This window comes from Danio rerio, chromosome 13, assembly GCF_052040795.2.
Source record: "Danio rerio strain M-AB ecotype USA chromosome 13, GRCz13ab, whole genome shotgun sequence".
NCBI lineage: Eukaryota > Metazoa > Chordata > Actinopteri > Cypriniformes > Danionidae > Danio > Danio rerio.
Genome location: NC_141033.1, coordinates 13,825,020 through 13,844,641, shown reverse-complemented (window position 1 = coordinate 13,844,641; position 19,622 = coordinate 13,825,020). Strand labels below are relative to the sequence as shown.

The window sequence follows — 19,622 nt, the reverse complement described above, 5'->3', positions numbered from 1 at the left end:
TTGTTTTTATTCAATGATATGTGCATGATTGTGATAAATGTAGGCAGTTTCTTTGAAAATATGCTATGTACCAGGGATGTCAAACTCCTGAAGGGCCGCAGCCCAACAGAATTTAGTTCCAGCTCTGCTTCAGCACACTACCTTTAGATTTAGTTTGATCAGGTGTGTTTAATTAGTATAACTGCACTGTTACTCTGTAGATTGTGCAGTAAATAACTGTAAAAAAACAATGATTTAGGCATCACCACATACTCCCACAGGCTGTCCGTCTAATTCTAAACACAAAGGTGTTAGAAAGTTTTCAGAAAATGCCGGCCCTTTAAGGGAGCCAGGTGTTTGATTTGTTTACTGCTGATTGTGCTCTCTGCAATGTCCATCAATTGAGATGTAGAGTCTGATATGTTTTAGGCTTTAAATAAGAATCTACAATGAGTAAGTAAAATGTGTTCAAATGTTTTTGAGGGTTTCTAAAATAAGGCTGTGTTTTAAGTTATACTGTTGTTATCTTGAACTGTGTACTTGAAAGCTATATTGTTAGCTAGTTAGCCTCTCCTCATATAACTTCTTACATTGCTTTTGTTTAAGTACAGTATATGTATTTATTGGATATTGCATACTGCCATAATGTACAGATGCTAACAGTTGTTTGTATCTTTCTGGCAACTAAGCCAAAATTAAATTCCATCATCTCTGTAAGGTAACATGTGCACATCATCACAGGGAATCACAAAAACATGATACACATAGCCATCCACACACAAAAGCTCCACTGTCCGGTCCCAGGTTGTGAGTTTGTTGCTAAGTATTTTTCAGAGCTGTGTTTCCATCTATGAATTTATATTAAAAACAATAAAAAAGGTTTGTTGTCATGAGATAATTATAACAATAAAATATTGGATCCTTTGGTTTTTCAGTGTTGCCAACTTTATTTTTGTTCTCTACAATTATTTTAAACTTTTTATTGAGAGTTGACACAGTTTTTAATTATTTAAAACTTTAAAATTTAAAATAATTATTTTGTGTTTTTTGCTGTTCAGTTTTTTTTTTTGTTTTTTTTTTGCATGGTCAGCATTGAGGAGAAAGTAACACATTTCACTGCAGCACTTTGTGTGTGTGTGTTTATTATGTGATTGTGATAAATGTTGGCAGTTGCTTTAAAAGTATTGCTAATACCAGGGGTTCTCAATCCTGTTCCTGGAGATCTACCTTCCTGCAGATTTCAGTTGCTATCCATATAAAACACACCTGAACCAATCAATTAGGACCTGAACACCACGTGATAATTACAGGCAGGTGTGTTTGATATGGGTAGCAACTGAAATCTGCAGAACAGAGTTTAGTACCCACCCTACTTCAACATTACCTGTAGAATTCTAACAAGCCTTAATTAGTTTGATCAGGTGTGTTTAATTAGAGTTACAGCTTAAAGTCCCGGTCACACTGCACTTTTCACCCTATAGACTTCCATTCATACGCATGTGAGTACTGCAGACCTGGAATGATTGCTCATGCGACAAATTTCATAATTTGCAGCATTGGAAAGTTCAAGCTTGGAGAAAGCTGAATGCGAAATCACATCATGTGATTGCTTGAGACCAATCAAAGATCAAAACATTACCTCTCTGGCTTGCTTTTTCAATCTCTAATTATTTTGTTTAATTCCACTACTCGCTTTGTTTATTTTCGCAGTGCAGTATGACAGAATTTTGCATGCTCAAACATTAGTGTGACCGCAGTCTTACTGTACAGACCTGTAATATGCAAGACAATATTTATATCTGCTGATTTCTTAATTTTGTTAAACATTTTCTGTTATTTATTTGTTTGGTGCCAAAACAATAAAATAAATTTGTCTGAAAAAATGTTATGCCTTCTATTTTTAAATAACAGCTAAGAATACTGATTCATTTTAGTAACACTACAATAACTATATATGACATACTATTAATGTGTATGCAGTATAGTGCTGTGATTTGTAACACTACAGTACAGTAATTAACTGTGCACAGTTTCCAGTTAGTTACCACTGCTGCTCTATTACAGTAATTAACTGGCAAAACTGTTGCCAGCTACTCACTGTATCGGTTCAGTTACAGTAAATAACTGGCAACACTGTTGCCAGCCACTCACTGTAATGGTTTAGTTACAGTAGAATACTGGCAACGCTGTTGCCAGCCACTTACTGTAATGGTTCAGTTACAGTAATTAACTGGCAACACTGTTGCCAGTTACTTACTGTAACCAAACTTTTACAGTGAGTAGCTGGCAACAGTGTTGCCAGTATTCTACTGTAAAAAACCCCGGTAAGGTCTAACAGTGTAGAGTAAGTTTAACCCTTATGTGATGTTGGGGATGTTTTCATCCACTCTGGGGTGATTTTGTGTCTTAATTTGGCCATAACTTCTTTTGTGTTTCAGCTACAGTAGCAGAATGATTTTTGGTGACAACTTATTTTGACACATATTTTGGAAAAATGCTTTGATTTTTTTTTACTCATTGATACACTCTGGACAAATTTACTATCCTTTTGTTATGTTAAGAATGTAAACATCTACTACATTAAGGCAGCCAGTGCATAAATACAGACTTTCTTTTTGTTTACTGTATGTAGTTCTGAGAGCTGATGTGTCTAGTTTGGTTTTCTCAGATACATCAAGGTAAGTGTGCAAAAGTCACTATCTCACACTTACAGAAACACAGATAAACACAACAATTTCCTCCATATAACTCCACATTAAAATCCATAAACTAAACTGTTTTTGCACAGGCCCATCTAAGTTAATGGTGCCAAGTGACGATCTACAGTAAAAATGACAGATTTTACCTCTTCCCAACATGGGAAAACCACCAACAATCAAAAATGCACGATTATTATATGGTGTCATTAATTTGCAATAAATTAATTGATTATAATGGAAGTCAATGGGGCAAAAACAGCCACCAATGGTAAATTATGCTGATTATGCTGCACAAAATCAATTAATGCAACAATGCATCAAAGGCAATGTTGTTACTAATCTCTATGTCCAAGACTGTGATAAAAGGTTTTTAAAAAATCAGTCCACAATTACTTTTTATATTGAAAATAAGTCAATTAGTGTGTTTTTTTTCACCAAATCAGGCACATCATTTATGAATTTGGCAATTAAAAGTAGTTTTGATCAGAACTGAGGTTGATTTACAGATTTATGCAAAAAAAAAATATATATATATATATATATATGTTTATCTGATGCATTTTTACAGCAGTTAAATTAAGTGGGTGTTTTAATCCCTAACATAACAAAAAGTAGCACATTTAAACAGTGCACAAGTATGCTCAATCAAAACTGAACATTTAATCATCATTTCATCCTTCATTTGAACCAAAGCTGTTTGAGTTTCCTTCTTCTGTTCAACATAAAAAAAGACATTTTAAAGAAACCATGATTTATTTTTTACTTGCCTTATCAAAAAAACTAATTCTAATTAGTTATTAATTAGCCACATATTTTAAATATTGTGTTAAAACAAGCAGACCCTAGTTGTATACATACTAATTAAATATAAAAAATTTTGCTAAAAGTTTTATTGAGATGTATTGTTGATGTTTAAATGTGGAAAATGAAGACTAGTTTAAAAGTATTTAAGACCTACAAGACAACACTTCAGGGATATTAAGACTTGCCACCTTGAAAAAATTACAACCTTGAAAAAATTACAACCGTTTTTTTTTTCAAGAGATTTAGCAAACCATAATGTCAAGCTTGCCACAAACAGATGCTCACCTTTGCAGCGCTGCAGAAATAATGCTCTCTCTAATGGACGACTGAACTCAACACGATGCTGAGACATAGACAAAGATCCACTTCCAGACACAAACCTGCCCTCCCACCTGCCACAATACACAACATAGTCTAGTAAAATTAAACATACAACTGTATAAACACACACATGCAGTACAAAAAAAAGAAAGAAAGAGACATTTACCAGCCAGGATACAGCAGGTAACGTGCATTGACCATATGAGGCTGTGAGAAACTGCTGTCATTCAGAATAAGTCTTAAATCTTCAGTCCTGTATAACAAAAAATAACCCTTAATAATAAAGTAGCATAACAATGAAATATGTATGTATGTATGTATGTATGTAAGAAGAATTATGAAAGTAGAAACCTTCTAACAGCCCCTTTCTCTGCAGAGATGAATGCAGTGCTGAGATTGGCTGCGCGGATCAGTTGCTGCATGTGTTGTAATAGTGGGTGCTTTTGCTCCATAGTCAAACCCGTGAAGACAACATTGCTGACGATGCCTAAAAGAGAAACTATTCTTAGGAATCATTTTGTGTACGTTTTATTCAAAGCCACTTACGGTGCTGTTATTACCAGGGCAATTCCCCTACAGTGCTGAGGTTTAATGAGGCTGCTTTAATTAAGGGCACAGTGGCGATGCCTCACTGTCTGCATACTCCTCAGTACACTTTGATTGCTATTTTTTATTTCAGACAGAAATGATCAGGGATGCTGTTAAAAATAACACTTGTTTCTAACCAAGGGATTCTTCAGAGAAATAAACTAAAGTTGCTGAACACCACGGTTGACTAGAGGTTTAACAAAACACTGAAAAAAAAAAGATTTGTTGAATTTTAGTGGTTGCAAACCATTTATATTGGCAGAATTTAAACAAATTGTATTTACTAATGTTCAACTTCATTTGTTTGTTTAAATTAATTTATTTTAGAAATTGTTTGCAACTACTTACCTAAAAAAAACAATGAAAAAAATTTTTTTAAAGTATGTGTTCATCCTGAACCGTTATGGTTCAGCCTTCACTGGTTAGTTCTTGTACTCCAACAATGAATACAGTCAAAAATCGCTGTTTCAAGCTTTTGTAGGTCTACAGTACAAAATTCATCTTTAACTGAATAAACAGTGAGTAATTTATTTTCATCACCAATTATCATAATAGAACAGATTCTCAAGCAGCTTGTGATCCATTTTGATGTCATTATTTGGGTAGCACACATATTCTGAATGCCTTCGGTAAAATTCAAATGAGTCATTTTAATCTAGATTAATTCCAAAATAGGCGAAGCAGTGGCGCAGTAGGTAGTGCTGTCGCCTCACAGCAAGAACGTCGCTGGGTCGCTGGTTCGAACCTCGGCTCAGTTGGCATTTCTGTGTGGAGTTTGCATGTTCTCCCTGCCTTCACGTGGGTTTCCTCCACAGTCCAAAGACATGTGGTACAGGTGAAGTGTGTAGGCTAAATTGTCCATAGTGTATGAGTGTGTGTGTGAGAATGTGTGTGTGGATGTTTCCCAGAGATGGGTTGCGGCTGGAAACTGCGTAAAAACTTGCTGGATAAGTTGGCGGTTATTCCGCTGTGGCGACCCCGGAATAAAAAAGGGACTAAGCCGACAAGAAAATAAATGAATGAATGATAATTCCAAAATTACAGTGAGATTAATCTAGATTAAAAAAAAGTAATTCATGCTCACCTATAATGCTAATGCATTAGACAACATCTTCCAGATGTGCCAATCTCATTTTTTACTTAAGAAGAAAAAAAAACTTGGAGGTCATTCACACAGAACATATCTTTGCATCTAAGAGTGCGAGATGCTGCACTCAAGAATAATGTTTTTTTAAAAGTGCATGTTCTACCATGATGAATAAAACCAACACAGGCTCATTATTGATACGTACCCCTGTATAAACCTCTGGAGAGCACGTAATACATGCCAGGAGGAATGTTATTTAGCACTTTTTGTTTTTGAAAATCCACCAGAGGCCGCTGTGTACATTTTTTGAGATCTCAAATTTCCTTTGCGAGTGCCATTCGCACCTGCTGTTCTCACGTAAACCCACCAGAGGCTGCTGCTGACTGACTGCTGACTGAACAACCAATTCCCCAACCCACCTGCTTCCCTAAAACCAACCGATATTGTTTTCAAAATGCATATAAAGTTTAAATTTATAAATGCAGTGGTTATGTGCCGTGGTTTACTTTAATCATTTATACACTTTACATTTATCATTTTATTTATTTTGTTTTGTATGTGTGTACTGTTTATACACTTATAAATAGAATAGTTGGGTAAATGTGATAACTGCAGCAGAAGTTAAGCCCAAGACTAATTTTCCCTTGCCTGGTATAATAGAATTTTCCTTGTTTTACCTTATTAATTATAGCAATTAGGTGGATTTGTTTTCTAACTTCTAAAGGAGTGCATATATAATTGTATATTAGCTGTAAACATAATTGGATATATGCTGTATTTTGTCTTTGTCAAATGCGTAATTTATTAAACTCTCAAACTCTGCCATTTTTAGCAACCCCTTTATATATGAACATATTAGAAAGTGTGTGATTGGTTATATTAAAACAAACCAGAACCCAGTGTAAAATGTGTAAAATTTGGCCACTTCATTAATTTGAAAAAAATGTTAAATTCATATTTCACTTTAATCATGAAACAGCAATTTTTCATTGTGTATCAGTTTTTTTTTCATGTGTGAGTTTGCACTCTCATTTATTTCATTCCATGACAGTAAGCTTGTGCTGAGGATGTGGAATAAAGGTAATAATCTAGTAAATACTTGATTTCACCTCATGAGTCCCACTTTATATTGTCGATTATACGTGTGAACTTACATGGTGACTAGCTGTGTAAGTAGTATGTAACTACAGTGTATGTACACACTGGTACAGTACATAGTATTTACTTGTGTAAGACTGGTGTAACTACACACATGTAACAACACAATAGTATGTGTAAGTTCAAATGTGTAACAGGACATTGGTAACAACACTAAGAAAGTACACATCTGTAACAAGAATTATGTAAGTGCATTGCGTAACAACAATATGTACTTGCAGGTGTTTTCCCACTCCCATGCCTGTTAGCATACCATGTACTTGTGAACATTGTATAGTAAAACTAATGCTGCATTAAAAGGTTTCACCTTGTGATACCAGTGTACTTACATAGTAACTCCACAGGAACTGTCCACTCAATATAAAGTGTAAAATGGTCAGGTGTACAGGTATAAGCAACACTTAATATAAAGTGGGACCAAATAAAATAATGTTTATTTTGACATTTCATTCCACGGTATGTCCACACATGTAACGGAATGACAATAAACTCATTTTGACTTGACTTGTACGTAGGTTTTTTGTCATGTTGTTTTACTCCTTAAGAGCCAGTAACCAATGAATGGTAACTTATGAATCACCAAGAACCAACGTTTCAGTTGAAACCCACTAGCATGAATAACATGATTACAACTGAAAGAAAATAAAAAGTCATTTTGAATGGCCTAAATGTGAGCAAATTAAAAGCTACATTATTTTTGGGGTATACAAGAAAACCTTACATCTCTAAAAATCCACATGATTTTTAGCCCAAATCAAATCTGAAAATACATTCTCTAGCATCTTAATCGCAGGCACTCACCCTGACTGCACTGCTCCAGGAGTTTGGGAAAGAGAAGCCTGTGAAGAGCAGTTTCAGAGAGCTTCAAATACGACATCAAACAAGTGAAAATTACAGTGTGTTAACTGGCCCTTTAGTGACTTACATTATAACTACATAATGACATATAATTCTTATTACACCATTTACAGTCTCAATTACTAGTGTTTGTCGGGAAAAGTAGGTGTTGTAAATGTCAGGTGAAAATAACGCTTGCCTGTGTTTGATGAAGGATGTGAGTGGGTTGACACAAGCTGAGACGGCACCCACTGTCACTTGGCTGTGAACTTGTGGGTCTGGATGAGCTGTGATTGCCTGGATTACATCCATTATATCAGTGTACCTGTGCAACACATAAAATCAATGAACACTTCACTTAATTGTGTCTCGTGTATCAATGGCTGTAGATTAAGGCAAATATGAATGAAAATTAGTTGTTTTTTAAATGTCATATTATACATTAGGCACTTTTACTATGCAACAATACTCAACATTTTTATGAGATTTAAAAGTCTTTTAGTCATCCAGCATTGGAGTTTGTCATCTCAATCTCAAATACTATTAACAACACTATAATAACAGTGGAATAGAGGGTTCATACACAAAATTTCAGTACTTTTCCTGATTTTTCCATGACTTTTCCAAAATTTTCAGGTAAATATTCATGATCTAATGTTTAATGTAATGTCTATATACATGTGGTTAATAAAAGAAAAAAATGCATGTTCAATTTTATTACAGCGTATCAAAAATATGTGACAATTCATGTTTATATTTATCTTTATACAGTTGAAGTCAGAATTATTAGCCCCCCTTTGTTTTATTTTTTATTTTTTTTAATTTCCCAAATGATGTTTAACAGAGCAAGGAAATTTCCCCAATATGTCTGATATTTTTTTCTTCTGGAGAAAGTCTTATTTGTTTAATTTTAGCAAGAATAAAAGATTTTTTGTAATTTTTCAAACGCCATTTTTAAAACAAAATTATTAGTCCCTTTAAGCTATATTTCTTCTTGACATAATTAACCTAGTTAACCCTTTAAATGTCACTTTAAGCTGAATGCTAGTGTCTTGAAAAATATCTAGTAAAATATTATTTACTGTCATCATGGCAAAGATAAAATAAAACAGTTATTAGAAATGAGTAATTATTAACTCTTATGTTTAGAAATGTGTTGAAAAAATATTCTCTCTGTTAAACAGAAATTTGGGAAAAAACGGGGGGGCTAATAATTCTGACTTCAACTGTATGTGTAAAATAGTTTTTAGAAAATATCGCTGCTTTTTGTATCTTGCTGCTTTTTGAAATTTGAAACTGTGAGTTTCTTTTTATCTGACAGAGAGAATGCAGAGGGATGGACAGCGCAACTGTATTTAAAATATACCCAATATTATCATCGCAAATACATTTAATTTCCATGACTTTCCAAAACATTTTGAGTTTATTTGTTTTTCCAAAACTTTTCCAGGCCTCGAAAATGCTTTGTCGAAATCCCATGACTTTACCAGGACCGTATCAACTCTGGTAATATAAATTCCTTATATTCATCCAATAAGGTATATGCACACAAACTTTTAATCTCAGCCATGGCTTTATAATATGACAGTTTATTTTACCCCAGTATTTTCAATAGAGTTTCTGGCTCGCCTGCTGATCCTGACGGCGCTAGCAGTTACATTGTCTTTCATTTGGTTTTAAGCTTGAACTACTAAATGAATGCTTAAGTTTATTTAACTGAATATATTGTAATGACATTACAACACTGTAAAAGGAACCATAAGAAATTGAAAATAGTCACATTAAGCTTTCACTGGAAGTTTATCATTGGCTGAAAAACACTAGCTGTGCATTTACCTCATTTGAAGTAACTTGATGCATTGAAGCAAAAGATGCATTCCTAACTGCTAGGGATGTAACGGTATTGTAAATACCGTCATACCGCAATATTAAATTTTTTCGATATTACCGAAGTCGCATGACTCGGTAAAACTATAGGTCTTCTGAGAAAATTTGCTCAGGCGAATGAAGCGAACGGGAGGTAGCTGAAACTTCATTTCCCATCAGCCCCGGCGTGGCCATAATCCTTTGCGGTCTGTTGTCGCTACAGATCCAGTAATGCGGAAATGGAGTGTGCTGCTACTAGCGGAGATGAAAGAAAGATGGAAATGATCGAACCTAACGCGGGTGTTGTCGCCGCGCGCATGCTGAATAGCGGTGCTGTCGCGCGCGTTCTGATCAGCTGTGTTGTGGCGCGCGTATTGTAAAGCGCCGAGGGGGGGTTGAGCGCGCATACTCAAGAGAGGTGTTATCGCGCGCCTACTGAAGGGCTGGACTGGACGGAGGTTGTGTCGCGTCGCGGGGGCACTTTTGATCGTTTTGGAAGGGCATTTTCTATCCAAGACTAAAAAGGGCATGTACACTGCACAGGTTGAGCCCTATGTGTGCACGTGCCTGCAAGTTGGGGAATACGACTAATAACAGTCATGGGGACTGCAGAAACACAGCACACTGTTCAGATTGATGCAGACATGAGATCTCTATCTTACTCATGGTTTGTCCTCTCAAGTGGGGGAAAGACAATGCACAACGTTACCCCACTGCTGTCAACATGGGCCAAGTCATATCTCTCTTGTCCCAGAATCCTCAGTCCCAAATGAGAGGGGTTTTTTTCTGTTGCAGGGGACATTGTAAATACCCAGAGATACCAGCTTTTACCAGATTATAGTTATATGATAATTTTCCTTTAAACCCATCTCTATCTAAGTGAGTGATTAAATGTTAAATGTGATGAGTTTTTAACACTACTAAATTGAAACTTTATTTTTTTTACATGGTTTAATAATTTTTTGTTATTAAAATTGAAGTTCCTGTTTCAAAGCTTACAGATAGATGGCTAATTTGTATGTCGTTGACACTTTTGGCACTTTTTTGGAGTATTTTCAAAAGTTTTTTTTTTTCCTGTAAATGATTCAATAAATACCGTACCGTGACATTCATACCGAGGTATTACCGTACCGTGACATTCTGATACCGTTACATCCCTACTAACTGCTGTTCTTTCACTTTTGGCATTATTGTTGTGTTTTGCCATTAAGAGGCATGGCACATATATTAAATAATCTCCTAAACATTGCTCACAGCACAGTGGTGTCAGAACGTTTATCAGTATATCACTGCATATGTGATTTCAACGTCTTTTTGCTTCTCAGCAAACAATGAGAAAGAACTTTTCTCTAAGTATATTGAGGACACACTGTTTGTGTCTGTCATACCCTGGTATAAGCAGGACAACTCTGAATGAGTTCATATCTGTCTCTCTCTGTTTGGCCAGAAGGCTGCTCAGGAACCGCTGGAGGTGTGATGCGCTGAATTCCCCAGAGCCTTCCAGAGCAGGGCAAAACACCTCCCACCTGTCAATCAAAGAGTCATCAGTATTGGAATATAAGGAAGATGGTAATTTATACATCATCATCATCCAAGACACTATCCACTTACCATATTCTAGTTTAGTGTTTTTCAACCACGTTCCTGAAGCACCACTAGCTCATATTTATCAGGTCTCCTTAACCAAACCTGATTCAGATCATCAGCTAATTAGCAGAGACTAAAAGACCTGTAATGGGTTTGTCAGTCAAAAGAGACAACCAAAGCATGCAGTGTTAGTGGTCCACCAGGAAAGTGGTTGAGAAACACTGTTCTTGAAGAAGTACAGCAAAACATTTTAGTCAGAAATATCACTAGGAAGCTCCTACATCCACTGCTTTATGTTATTGTTCTACGCCTTATTTCTCTGGTGTCATTTGATTTCAATTATTTTAGTTTCTTTCATTTTTTTCTATAAATATTTCAATTCTTAATTTTATTTACTTAATTTTGATCATGCTACTTTTAGTTCTTATGTAGGGATGTTATGATTGACTTATCTTATGATTTGATACGGTTCAGGGGCGGACTGGCCATCTGGCAATTCTGGCAAATACCAGAAGTGCTGGACCATTTTTTAAATGTGGGCCGGTGTTCTATTTTTTAGTTGTTGTTTTTTTTATATGTATTGTTTTTACATGCAGGCAGCTTTTATCTCTTGCAAGATGTGAATATCATTATGATGATGATGATAATAGTAATAATAATAATAAATGTTAAGCTTTGGCTCAATCGGCAACGGTCTGCTGGTTTCGAGATGGGCCGACCCAATCAGAGGTTACGTGGACATAATCAAAATCAGGCAAGAATGTCAAACAAACTGTAAGTGCAACACAAGCTAATTGTCAGAGATGGGCCGTAAAAAAGGAAAGGTGGTGCCGAAAAGCTCAGAGAAAGCAAACAATTGCTCTAAAATCAGAAGCTGTCAAATGCATAAAATTAACTGAAATAGTCTCGAAAGGGGGTAGCGCAGTGGGTAGAACTGTCACCTTACAGCAAGAAGGTCGATGGTTTGAGCCTCGGCTGAGTAAGTTGGTGTTTCTGTGTGGAGTTTGCATGTTCGAGTAGGTTTCCTCCCGGTTTCCCTCACAAGTCCAAATACATGTGCTATAGATGAATTGAGTAGGCCTAATTGTCTGTAGTGCATGTATGTGAATGTGTGTGTATAGGGGTTTCCTATTGATGGGTTGCAGCTTGGAGGGCATCCGCTGCGTAAAACATATGCTGGATATATTGGTTCATTCCGCTGTGGCGATCCCAGATTAGTAAAGGGACTAAGCCGAAAAGAAAATGAATGAATAAAAAGATTGCATGTATAAATTTGTCATAAATGGGTTGTTTTTGTTCCAGTCACATACACTAAATGTTTAAATATCTATTACATATGGTACTGCTTAAATTATTTCACCATCTGTACACCAATAAAAGTAGTAAATGTCCGTGGATGGGGCTGTGTCGGTGTGGTAATGTGGGCTGGTGTGGCTACAGTGCCAGGGCTGATTTTTAGTCCCAGTCCGCCCCTGATACGGTTCACAATTCTGATCTCATGATACAATTGTTTCCTGATTTAGTTTAACAAATTGAGCTGAGACAAGATTCAATTTTTTTTCTATCAAATGCTGCACATTTCTTTGTAAAATCAAAATATATTTTGTCAAATAACAAATCCAACGGCAATTTTAAAACAAATTCCAAATCAAATAAAACAATGAATGATACAAATAAAATAAGTCCTAAAATAAAACCTTGACTTTTTTATTTTTAATTTTTTAAAGATACTTTAACATACCCACATTTTGCTCACAGTCAAGCCCGAGTCATACCCCTGCAGTATTACTCATTGAATTGTTAGATCTCCAATATTAGAATCATACTTGTTTTTAGCACAGATATTCACTAAGCAACTGTTTCAATAGCACTTTTTATTATTCTAGTTAACTACCTATAGAGTCTAACAAACCTAAGCTTCTGCATAAATGGTTAAAAACAGTGGAAACAACTCACTTTTGCTTTGTGGATAATGATAAATCATGGCATCATGTTTATTTTCTTACCTGGAGCTGTTCTGATTCACTTCCATCAGGAAATCACACAGATTCTCCTTATGACTGCCTGGTAAACCTGCAATGATAGTGAGGACCACCTACACACAAAAACACATTTATCTGTTATTATTCATATGCTTCATATTCATATTCATATTATTCATATGTTTACTCCAGCTTGACCTGTCAGCTAGATTATTATGATGACTATTTTCCATTTACACAAATGATTTCACCTTTTTCTTGGGTTCAGGTTTGGTGCTCTCAGGTATTGTGTCTGAAAACACAGTAGACAAATGGTCGCTACAGACAGACTCTTCATCCACACTACTGCTGATTGCAAAATGCTGCAGGAATCTGAACAGAAACAGAAGAATTGTTAGACATAAATTCTAAAGAGCAAAGAAACTGATTCAATGCAACCAATAAAAAAAATAATAAACTGTATATGATAAAAAAAAACAAATATTCTAATATGCAAAAATGATTAATATATTCTCCTGGGGTTTATAAGCAACATTTCCAACCCAAGATGTTAGTTGAATGACAACGAATTATATTTCATGTGTTTTAAAAAAAACTGGACTTAATTATTTATTAAAAGTTGCAGGAACTAGTAAAACCAATTTAGCTTTTTTCCTACAAAATAAATGACCTGCAACTGAGACCATGCAGAAAACACATACAATAACAAACAGTGTCATAAAACAATTCAATTGGTGTGCAATGCAAAATCATCAGAGGTTTTTTGTTTGTTTTATCATTTATTCGATACGTATGGTTTTTTCAGGGCTCTAAACTACAACTGCACTCACTTAAAACAATAATTAATTCTCTGGTCATTTACTCATCATCCAACTTGTTTCAAACCTGTCTGAGTTTCTTTATTCTATGAAAAACAAATCAAGACGAAAAAAAAACAGCAAGTGACTTCCATAATATTTTCTGTTCCTACTATAGATGCCAATGGCTACTTCTTTCCAACATTAGTCAGAATATCTTGGTTTTGTGTTCAGCAGAAGAAAGAAATTAATTGAATTTTAAAACCACTTGAGTGTGAGTAAATGGTGAGAAGTCAATTTAATCCTCAAGTTTGGCAGAGAATACAAACTCAAAATTTTTTTAAACAAATACTATAATTAATTAGGGCTTTAGAGTTAAATGGTATTATATGGTAGTATGTGACAAATGAATGAAAATTTAGGTTGGTACGATTTCTTCAAATGCGTTTGTATTTGTTGCGTTCAAGCTGAATGAATTTACATCTGCCTCCTTAAAAAATAACAACATTTTTACATGCAATATTAATATTACATTGACAGTAAATCTGCAGTGCTACCAAATCAGGTGCTGGTGCCACCATTTGCAGGACTTGGCAGCACTAATATCACTGCTCTTAAATGGAATACTGTTATATTCTAAAAAATAATCCACCTCAACCTTTGCACTTCCATCCAGAATTTTTAAAAACGCACTATTAATACGTACCCCTGTATACATCTCTGGACAGCATAAAATATGTCCCAGGAGGTTTCTTTTTTTTGCAGTTTTTGCTTTTGATTCACCAGAATCCACCAGAGCCCTCCAGTGGCCAATGTGCATGCTATTTTAGATCTCAAATTTCTCACGCTAATGCCATTCGCACCTGCTCTTCTCGTGTAAATTAGACAACCCTATTAAATTAGACAACCCTGTTATTTACCTGTGTATTTTATTTTTTGCCTGTAGTTTTTGTTTTACCTGCTTTCTGGAACCGTTCTTCGCTAGACTCAAACCACGTGTTGCTCCTCTTTGTGTCTCAAGTCTGCCGATATACATGGCGAGCTACTGGGCAAATTGGTAACGGCGAAAAAGTCGTATACACGAAGGCACACAGTCAGATGGTAGTGTTATGCTGCGTTCACACCAGACTTGGATGAAGCATCAAGCACGAGTGGTTTACATGTTAAGTCAATGCAAATCTGCAAATAGACATCCTGCAGCACGATACGCGCAAACATATCGGTGCGAATGACGCGATTTTGATCTGACGTTTTGCATGAATTGCTCGAGTTAGATAATCTGAACTTTAGCGGACGCGTTAACCAATCAGGAGCTTTCACTTGTAGGGGAGTGATTATGATGTAGTGCATGTTGTTCCCCAGGGTAAAATCATCTTGCTGACACCGGACAACAGTTTATCAAACTTGGCTCAACTCAGTTGGAAAGCTTCCATCATCCAGGTGTAGTTTCTGGAGGAGTTTATGAACTCAGAGAGCTCGTTGCACCTCTGAATGGATCTAGTGAACTCAGGCACGGCTCCAAATGAATCGACGCTGTTTATCATTCTTCCTAAAGCAGAGTCACAGGGCAGACAGAAGCTCTGCCCATTATGTGAATCCGCATCTATTATGAAGTTAAATTGACGTGCGAATGAAGTGAGTACACTCAAAATGTTTGCGTCTTATTACGCGCAAATAGCGCAATTTATCTGCACATGCTGCATTTGGTGTGAACAATGCAATAAAAAAAAACAAAAGCCATTGGCAGCGTCATACAACCCCGTAACGTTCGTTTTAAAGATTTAAATTGCGCTCTTCAGAAATGTATACGGGGGTACATTATCACAGTGAGTATGTGTTTATTTTTAATGTGATATCTCAAAATTCAAATTAAACATATGAGGATGGACACCCAGTAATCTCCAAAAAATCACAATGTCATCTGTCAAAGCCATTGAAAGTTTAGATTAACAAAAGAAATTCTTTATCATCGCCTTTCTGCCACATCACCCCTTGTCAGGACAGGTTGTATGAGTGTATATTAGTGTTACCTGTCCTGCTCTGGCAGCTGTGGATAAGCAGTCCTCAGAACAACTCTGTGGTTTGCCGGTACTGCATGTGTCTCATGAAGCTTCAACAGCCTGAAATACCTAAAGGAAACGCGTCATCAGAAACCATCATGTGCTATTTCATGATACCTCTGGGCCCAAGCGCAGAATAATATCTTAACAAATCAGGCCCTGTGCTGTTAGGCTGAACTGATGCAGAATGAAGTGTTAACTCACATGCTTTTGTGCTCAGGGCTCAGCTGATCGTTGAGGACGTGCTGCACTCGCAGACCAGACTCTGACTTACGCCAAGCAGGCAGGACCTGCAAATCATATCACAAGCCATTTACAACCAAACACTAAACGGGTCGACAGAAACCTAAATGTTCCACCTGAATATGCATGTACCTGTGAATAAAAGCTTTTGTAGCTCTTGGTTCTGGGAAGCAGAGCCACGGCCAGGGAGAAATCACTGCTGTGTAATGGGAACGGAAGGTGTGGAAGCAGAGAAGTCTGATACTCTATGAACAGCATTGAAATATCAGACAGAGAGGCCTGTAAAAACAATATGGTTGACATTTAGCCAATGCAAACTCATTACTGATAATATGTAAACTGCTGTTAAAAAGTTTGAATTTATTTGATCAATAATACAATTATATTGTGATACATTTTTAGTTTTAAATCCAAAAGTTTCATCAAGTCAAATTTGAGCCTTGAAAACCTTTTTAAGAACATTATGAACGAAATTTTAGACTTACAAAGGGCTAAACACTAAGGAGTTTTTCTAATGCTTCTCACAAAAAAAGTTTTTTATTAGCCACATATTTTAATGTTGCACTTAATTTTGTTACTTTTTTAACATAATATTTCTTAAAAAATAGACAAGTTTAAAATTGTTGAAAGTGTATGTATTATGGAGATAATTACATGAATCATCAAAAATATATATTTGTAAGCTTTTGATCGACATTGATTAAGTATAAATCCTATTCAACCCCTAAGTTTCAGTCTGCCTGCCTTCTGTAAGTATTTTTTGTATAAATGGAAGATAATGTAATGTGATTTGTTGCTCTGTTTTTATCATGAGGAATTGTGTAATTGTTTTTCTTTTCCTGATTAGGAAATTTAACATTTGGAGAAACTGATGTAAAAATGTCTAACAGCTGTTGTGAATTGTATCTGTGTACAATAAAAAAAACTTAAATATATATTCATAAAATAGTTAAGATGTATTGTAGGTGATTGGCCCGATCAGATAGCTTTACTTGGACAGAGGAAAATTAGACCTATTTAAATTATTTAAGACCTACAAAACAATATTTCAGTGATTTTAAGACTTTTTAAGGCCTAAAATTGTGTTTTTGAAATGTAAGACATTTTAAGACCCTCATGGCACCCAGTAAATGTTTTCTGTTTTAAAACATAAAAAAAAAAATAATAATTATGTTTGGGTGTAAATCTGAATTTTCTGTTTTAATATAAAAAATCTAAAATCATTCTAATATGATGATGATGATGATGATGATTTTTGGTCCACATGAAACATTCCTAATAAATAAACTTTAAATAAATGCATTGTTTTTGTTTTGTGTGTGTGGAAACAGTTTAAACAGTTTCAGGATGCTTTGATTTATTTGCAATAGAAATATTTTGTAACAATAACATTCTCTTATATCAGTTTAATCCATCAGTGGTTAATAATATTTATTTTAAAAAAGAAATCTTTCTAAACCAAAATATAACTGAAAGCACTGCTCACCCCATCATACAGTTTAATGCTATTGATGTGACTCATAGACAGAGTTATTGAGCCATGATGTGGATGCACAAACAAGATTCCCTCCGAGAAAAATACCAACTTCCCTAAAGAACAATACAAATCATTAAAACCAGTAAATAAATGCTAGTTGAAGCCATGTCCTTCAATAGAAGTAAAATCTGACCTTCCTCAGGTGTGGACAGCAGGCTGTTGGAGAACATGTAGGCAGAGTCTCTCACTGTTATAGGAATGCCCAAACACGTACTGTCCTCTGCCTGACATGCATATAAAAGAGTTAGTTAAGCAGGAGGAACGACTGTAAATGATGTCATTGTTAAACGTCACCTTCAGCAGATGTTGAGCCTGTTCCGACATTCTCACTTCAGCTTCATCTACCTATATAACACAAAATAAATCAAATCACTCAAAAAACTAAAAAAATCAGGTCTAAACAATGTTGTGGCTAAAATGCCTTTCTCTGATATCTTATTTTTTTGTCAAATTCTTTGGCTTAATTCCCAACTAGAAATGCACAATTGTGTACATTATGTGCAGAGAAAGAAACAACAAGTGCACTATACCAGCCAGGACACATAGCGAGGAATTGAGGAGGTGAGCACAGTGAAACAGCTGTCAGAAGAAAGAGCGCCATCTGCAGAAGAAAACAAGCCTTACAGTCTCACATGTTCAGTGTTTTTCAGTAATTTAAGGAGTTTTCCAAATAACGAAAATAATCTGTTCATTTACTCACTATCAGGCCATCAAAGATGTAGGCGACTTTATTCTTCAGTAAAACATTTAAGAGATTTTTAGTTGAAACCATAGTGAATGGCTACTAACAATTTGAGTGTCCATATACAGGCAAAACTAAATTTGTACCCAAGGCTCCTGATGATGTCTTGTGAACCATTCATTCATTTATTCATTTTCTTTTCTGCTCAGTCCCTTTATTACTCTGGGGTTCCCACAACGGAATGAACCGCCAACTTATCCACCGTATGATTTTCGCAGTGGATGCCCTCGAGAATCACCTATACACTCCCATTCACACACATACACTACGGACAATTTAGCCTACCCAATTCTCCTATAGCACATGCCTTTGGACTTGTGGGGAAAACCGGAGCACCCGGAGGAAACCCACAAGAACACGGGGAGAACATGCAAACTCCACACAAAAAATGCCAACTCAAACCAGGCGACATTCTTGCTTGCTGTGAGGCGACAGCGCTACCCACTGCTCCACCAGGCTGCCAGTCTTATGAACCAAATAAAAGCAAATTATTAAGACAATATTACCTTTAATCCACAGCCTTTTGAGTTAATTGTTACTTAATTGTAGTTTAATGTACTTTCAGTTTTGTTGAAATAAAACCCAAATATCTATAATACCCTGACTTTTCCAAGATATTTGTATATTTCTAATAATGTTATAATATTAAAATGACAAAACACAAAGCTTTTAATTAAGTGCCTCTGATGCTTAGCAACTTCCTACTGACATAAACTTCTGAAACAAAACTTTAGATATGTCTTTCAAAACAGCATATGGGCGTTGCACACCAGATGCATCACTTGGTGCCCAGCTAGAACTGAGGACATCGAATGTGTATTACTTCCAAATGTTATATGTGCGTCACATACGGTGTGCTACCTGCTGTATTCAGTGCTGCGAAAAAAGTATTTTCCCCAGCAAAGTCTAATAGTACACATTAATAGGCTGTATTACCAAACATATTGTATTTTTAAGGTAATCACTTCATTAAATATGACAACATACGTTCTAAGTTTTCTTTTAATATCTCAATAGAAAGATATTAAAGAAGCAGAGGCGCAGTAGAGCTGTCGCCTCACAGCAAGAGCGTCGCTGGGTTACTGGTTCAAGCCTTGGTTCAATTGGCATTTCTGTGTGGAGTTAGCATGTTCTCCCTGCGTTCGCGTGGGTTGCCTCCAGATGCTCCGTTTTCCCCCACAGTCCAAAGACATGCGGTACAGGTGAATTGGGTAGGCTAAATTTTCTGTTGTGTATGAGTGTGTTTATGTGTGTGTTTGTGTGTGTGAATGTGTGTGTGTAGGGATGGGTTGTGGCTGAAAGGGCATTCGCTGCGTAAAAACTTGCTGGATAAGT

At 35.8% G+C, this 19,622-nt stretch overlaps 1 protein-coding gene and 2 long non-coding RNA genes across 4 annotated transcripts in view; 2 read left to right on the top strand and 1 right to left on the bottom strand.

The window, feature by feature from the left end:
• Nucleotides 1–2,318, top strand: part of LOC137487374 (uncharacterized) — a 105,699-nt gene extending 103,381 nt beyond the window's left edge. Inside the window, exon 8 of the long non-coding RNA XR_015505793.1 lies at nt 2,176–2,318. This is a non-coding gene — a long non-coding RNA (uncharacterized LOC137487374). The remainder of the gene's footprint in view (nt 1–2,175) is intronic.
• The window catches only part of LOC147834145 (uncharacterized), a 762,525-nt gene that overhangs the window by 136,865 nt on the left and 606,038 nt on the right, over nt 1–19,622 (top strand). The window lies entirely within an intron of this gene.
• The window catches only part of dnaaf9 (dynein axonemal assembly factor 9), a 46,869-nt gene that overhangs the window by 11,682 nt on the left and 15,565 nt on the right, over nt 1–19,622 (bottom strand). For both annotated transcript variants that reach the window (XR_015505154.1, NM_001145562.1), the window contains exons 18-32: nt 18,076–18,146; nt 17,840–17,890; nt 17,679–17,769; nt 17,495–17,598; nt 16,141–16,287; nt 15,970–16,055; nt 15,736–15,834; nt 13,160–13,280; nt 12,933–13,021; nt 10,728–10,865; nt 7,673–7,798; nt 7,438–7,475; nt 4,155–4,290; nt 3,970–4,056; nt 3,768–3,874 (exon numbers count right to left, since the gene is read on the bottom strand). Coding sequence is in view for 1 of the 2 variants with exons in the window: in NM_001145562.1 (NP_001139034.1) it covers nt 3,768–3,874; nt 3,970–4,056; nt 4,155–4,290; nt 7,438–7,475; nt 7,673–7,798; nt 10,728–10,865; nt 12,933–13,021; nt 13,160–13,280; nt 15,736–15,834; nt 15,970–16,055; nt 16,141–16,287; nt 17,495–17,598; nt 17,679–17,769; nt 17,840–17,890; nt 18,076–18,146 (1,491 nt within the window). In the remaining variant the exon portion in view is untranslated. The remainder of the gene's footprint in view (nt 1–3,767; nt 3,875–3,969; nt 4,057–4,154; nt 4,291–7,437; nt 7,476–7,672; nt 7,799–10,727; nt 10,866–12,932; nt 13,022–13,159; nt 13,281–15,735; nt 15,835–15,969; nt 16,056–16,140; nt 16,288–17,494; nt 17,599–17,678; nt 17,770–17,839; nt 17,891–18,075; nt 18,147–19,622) is intronic.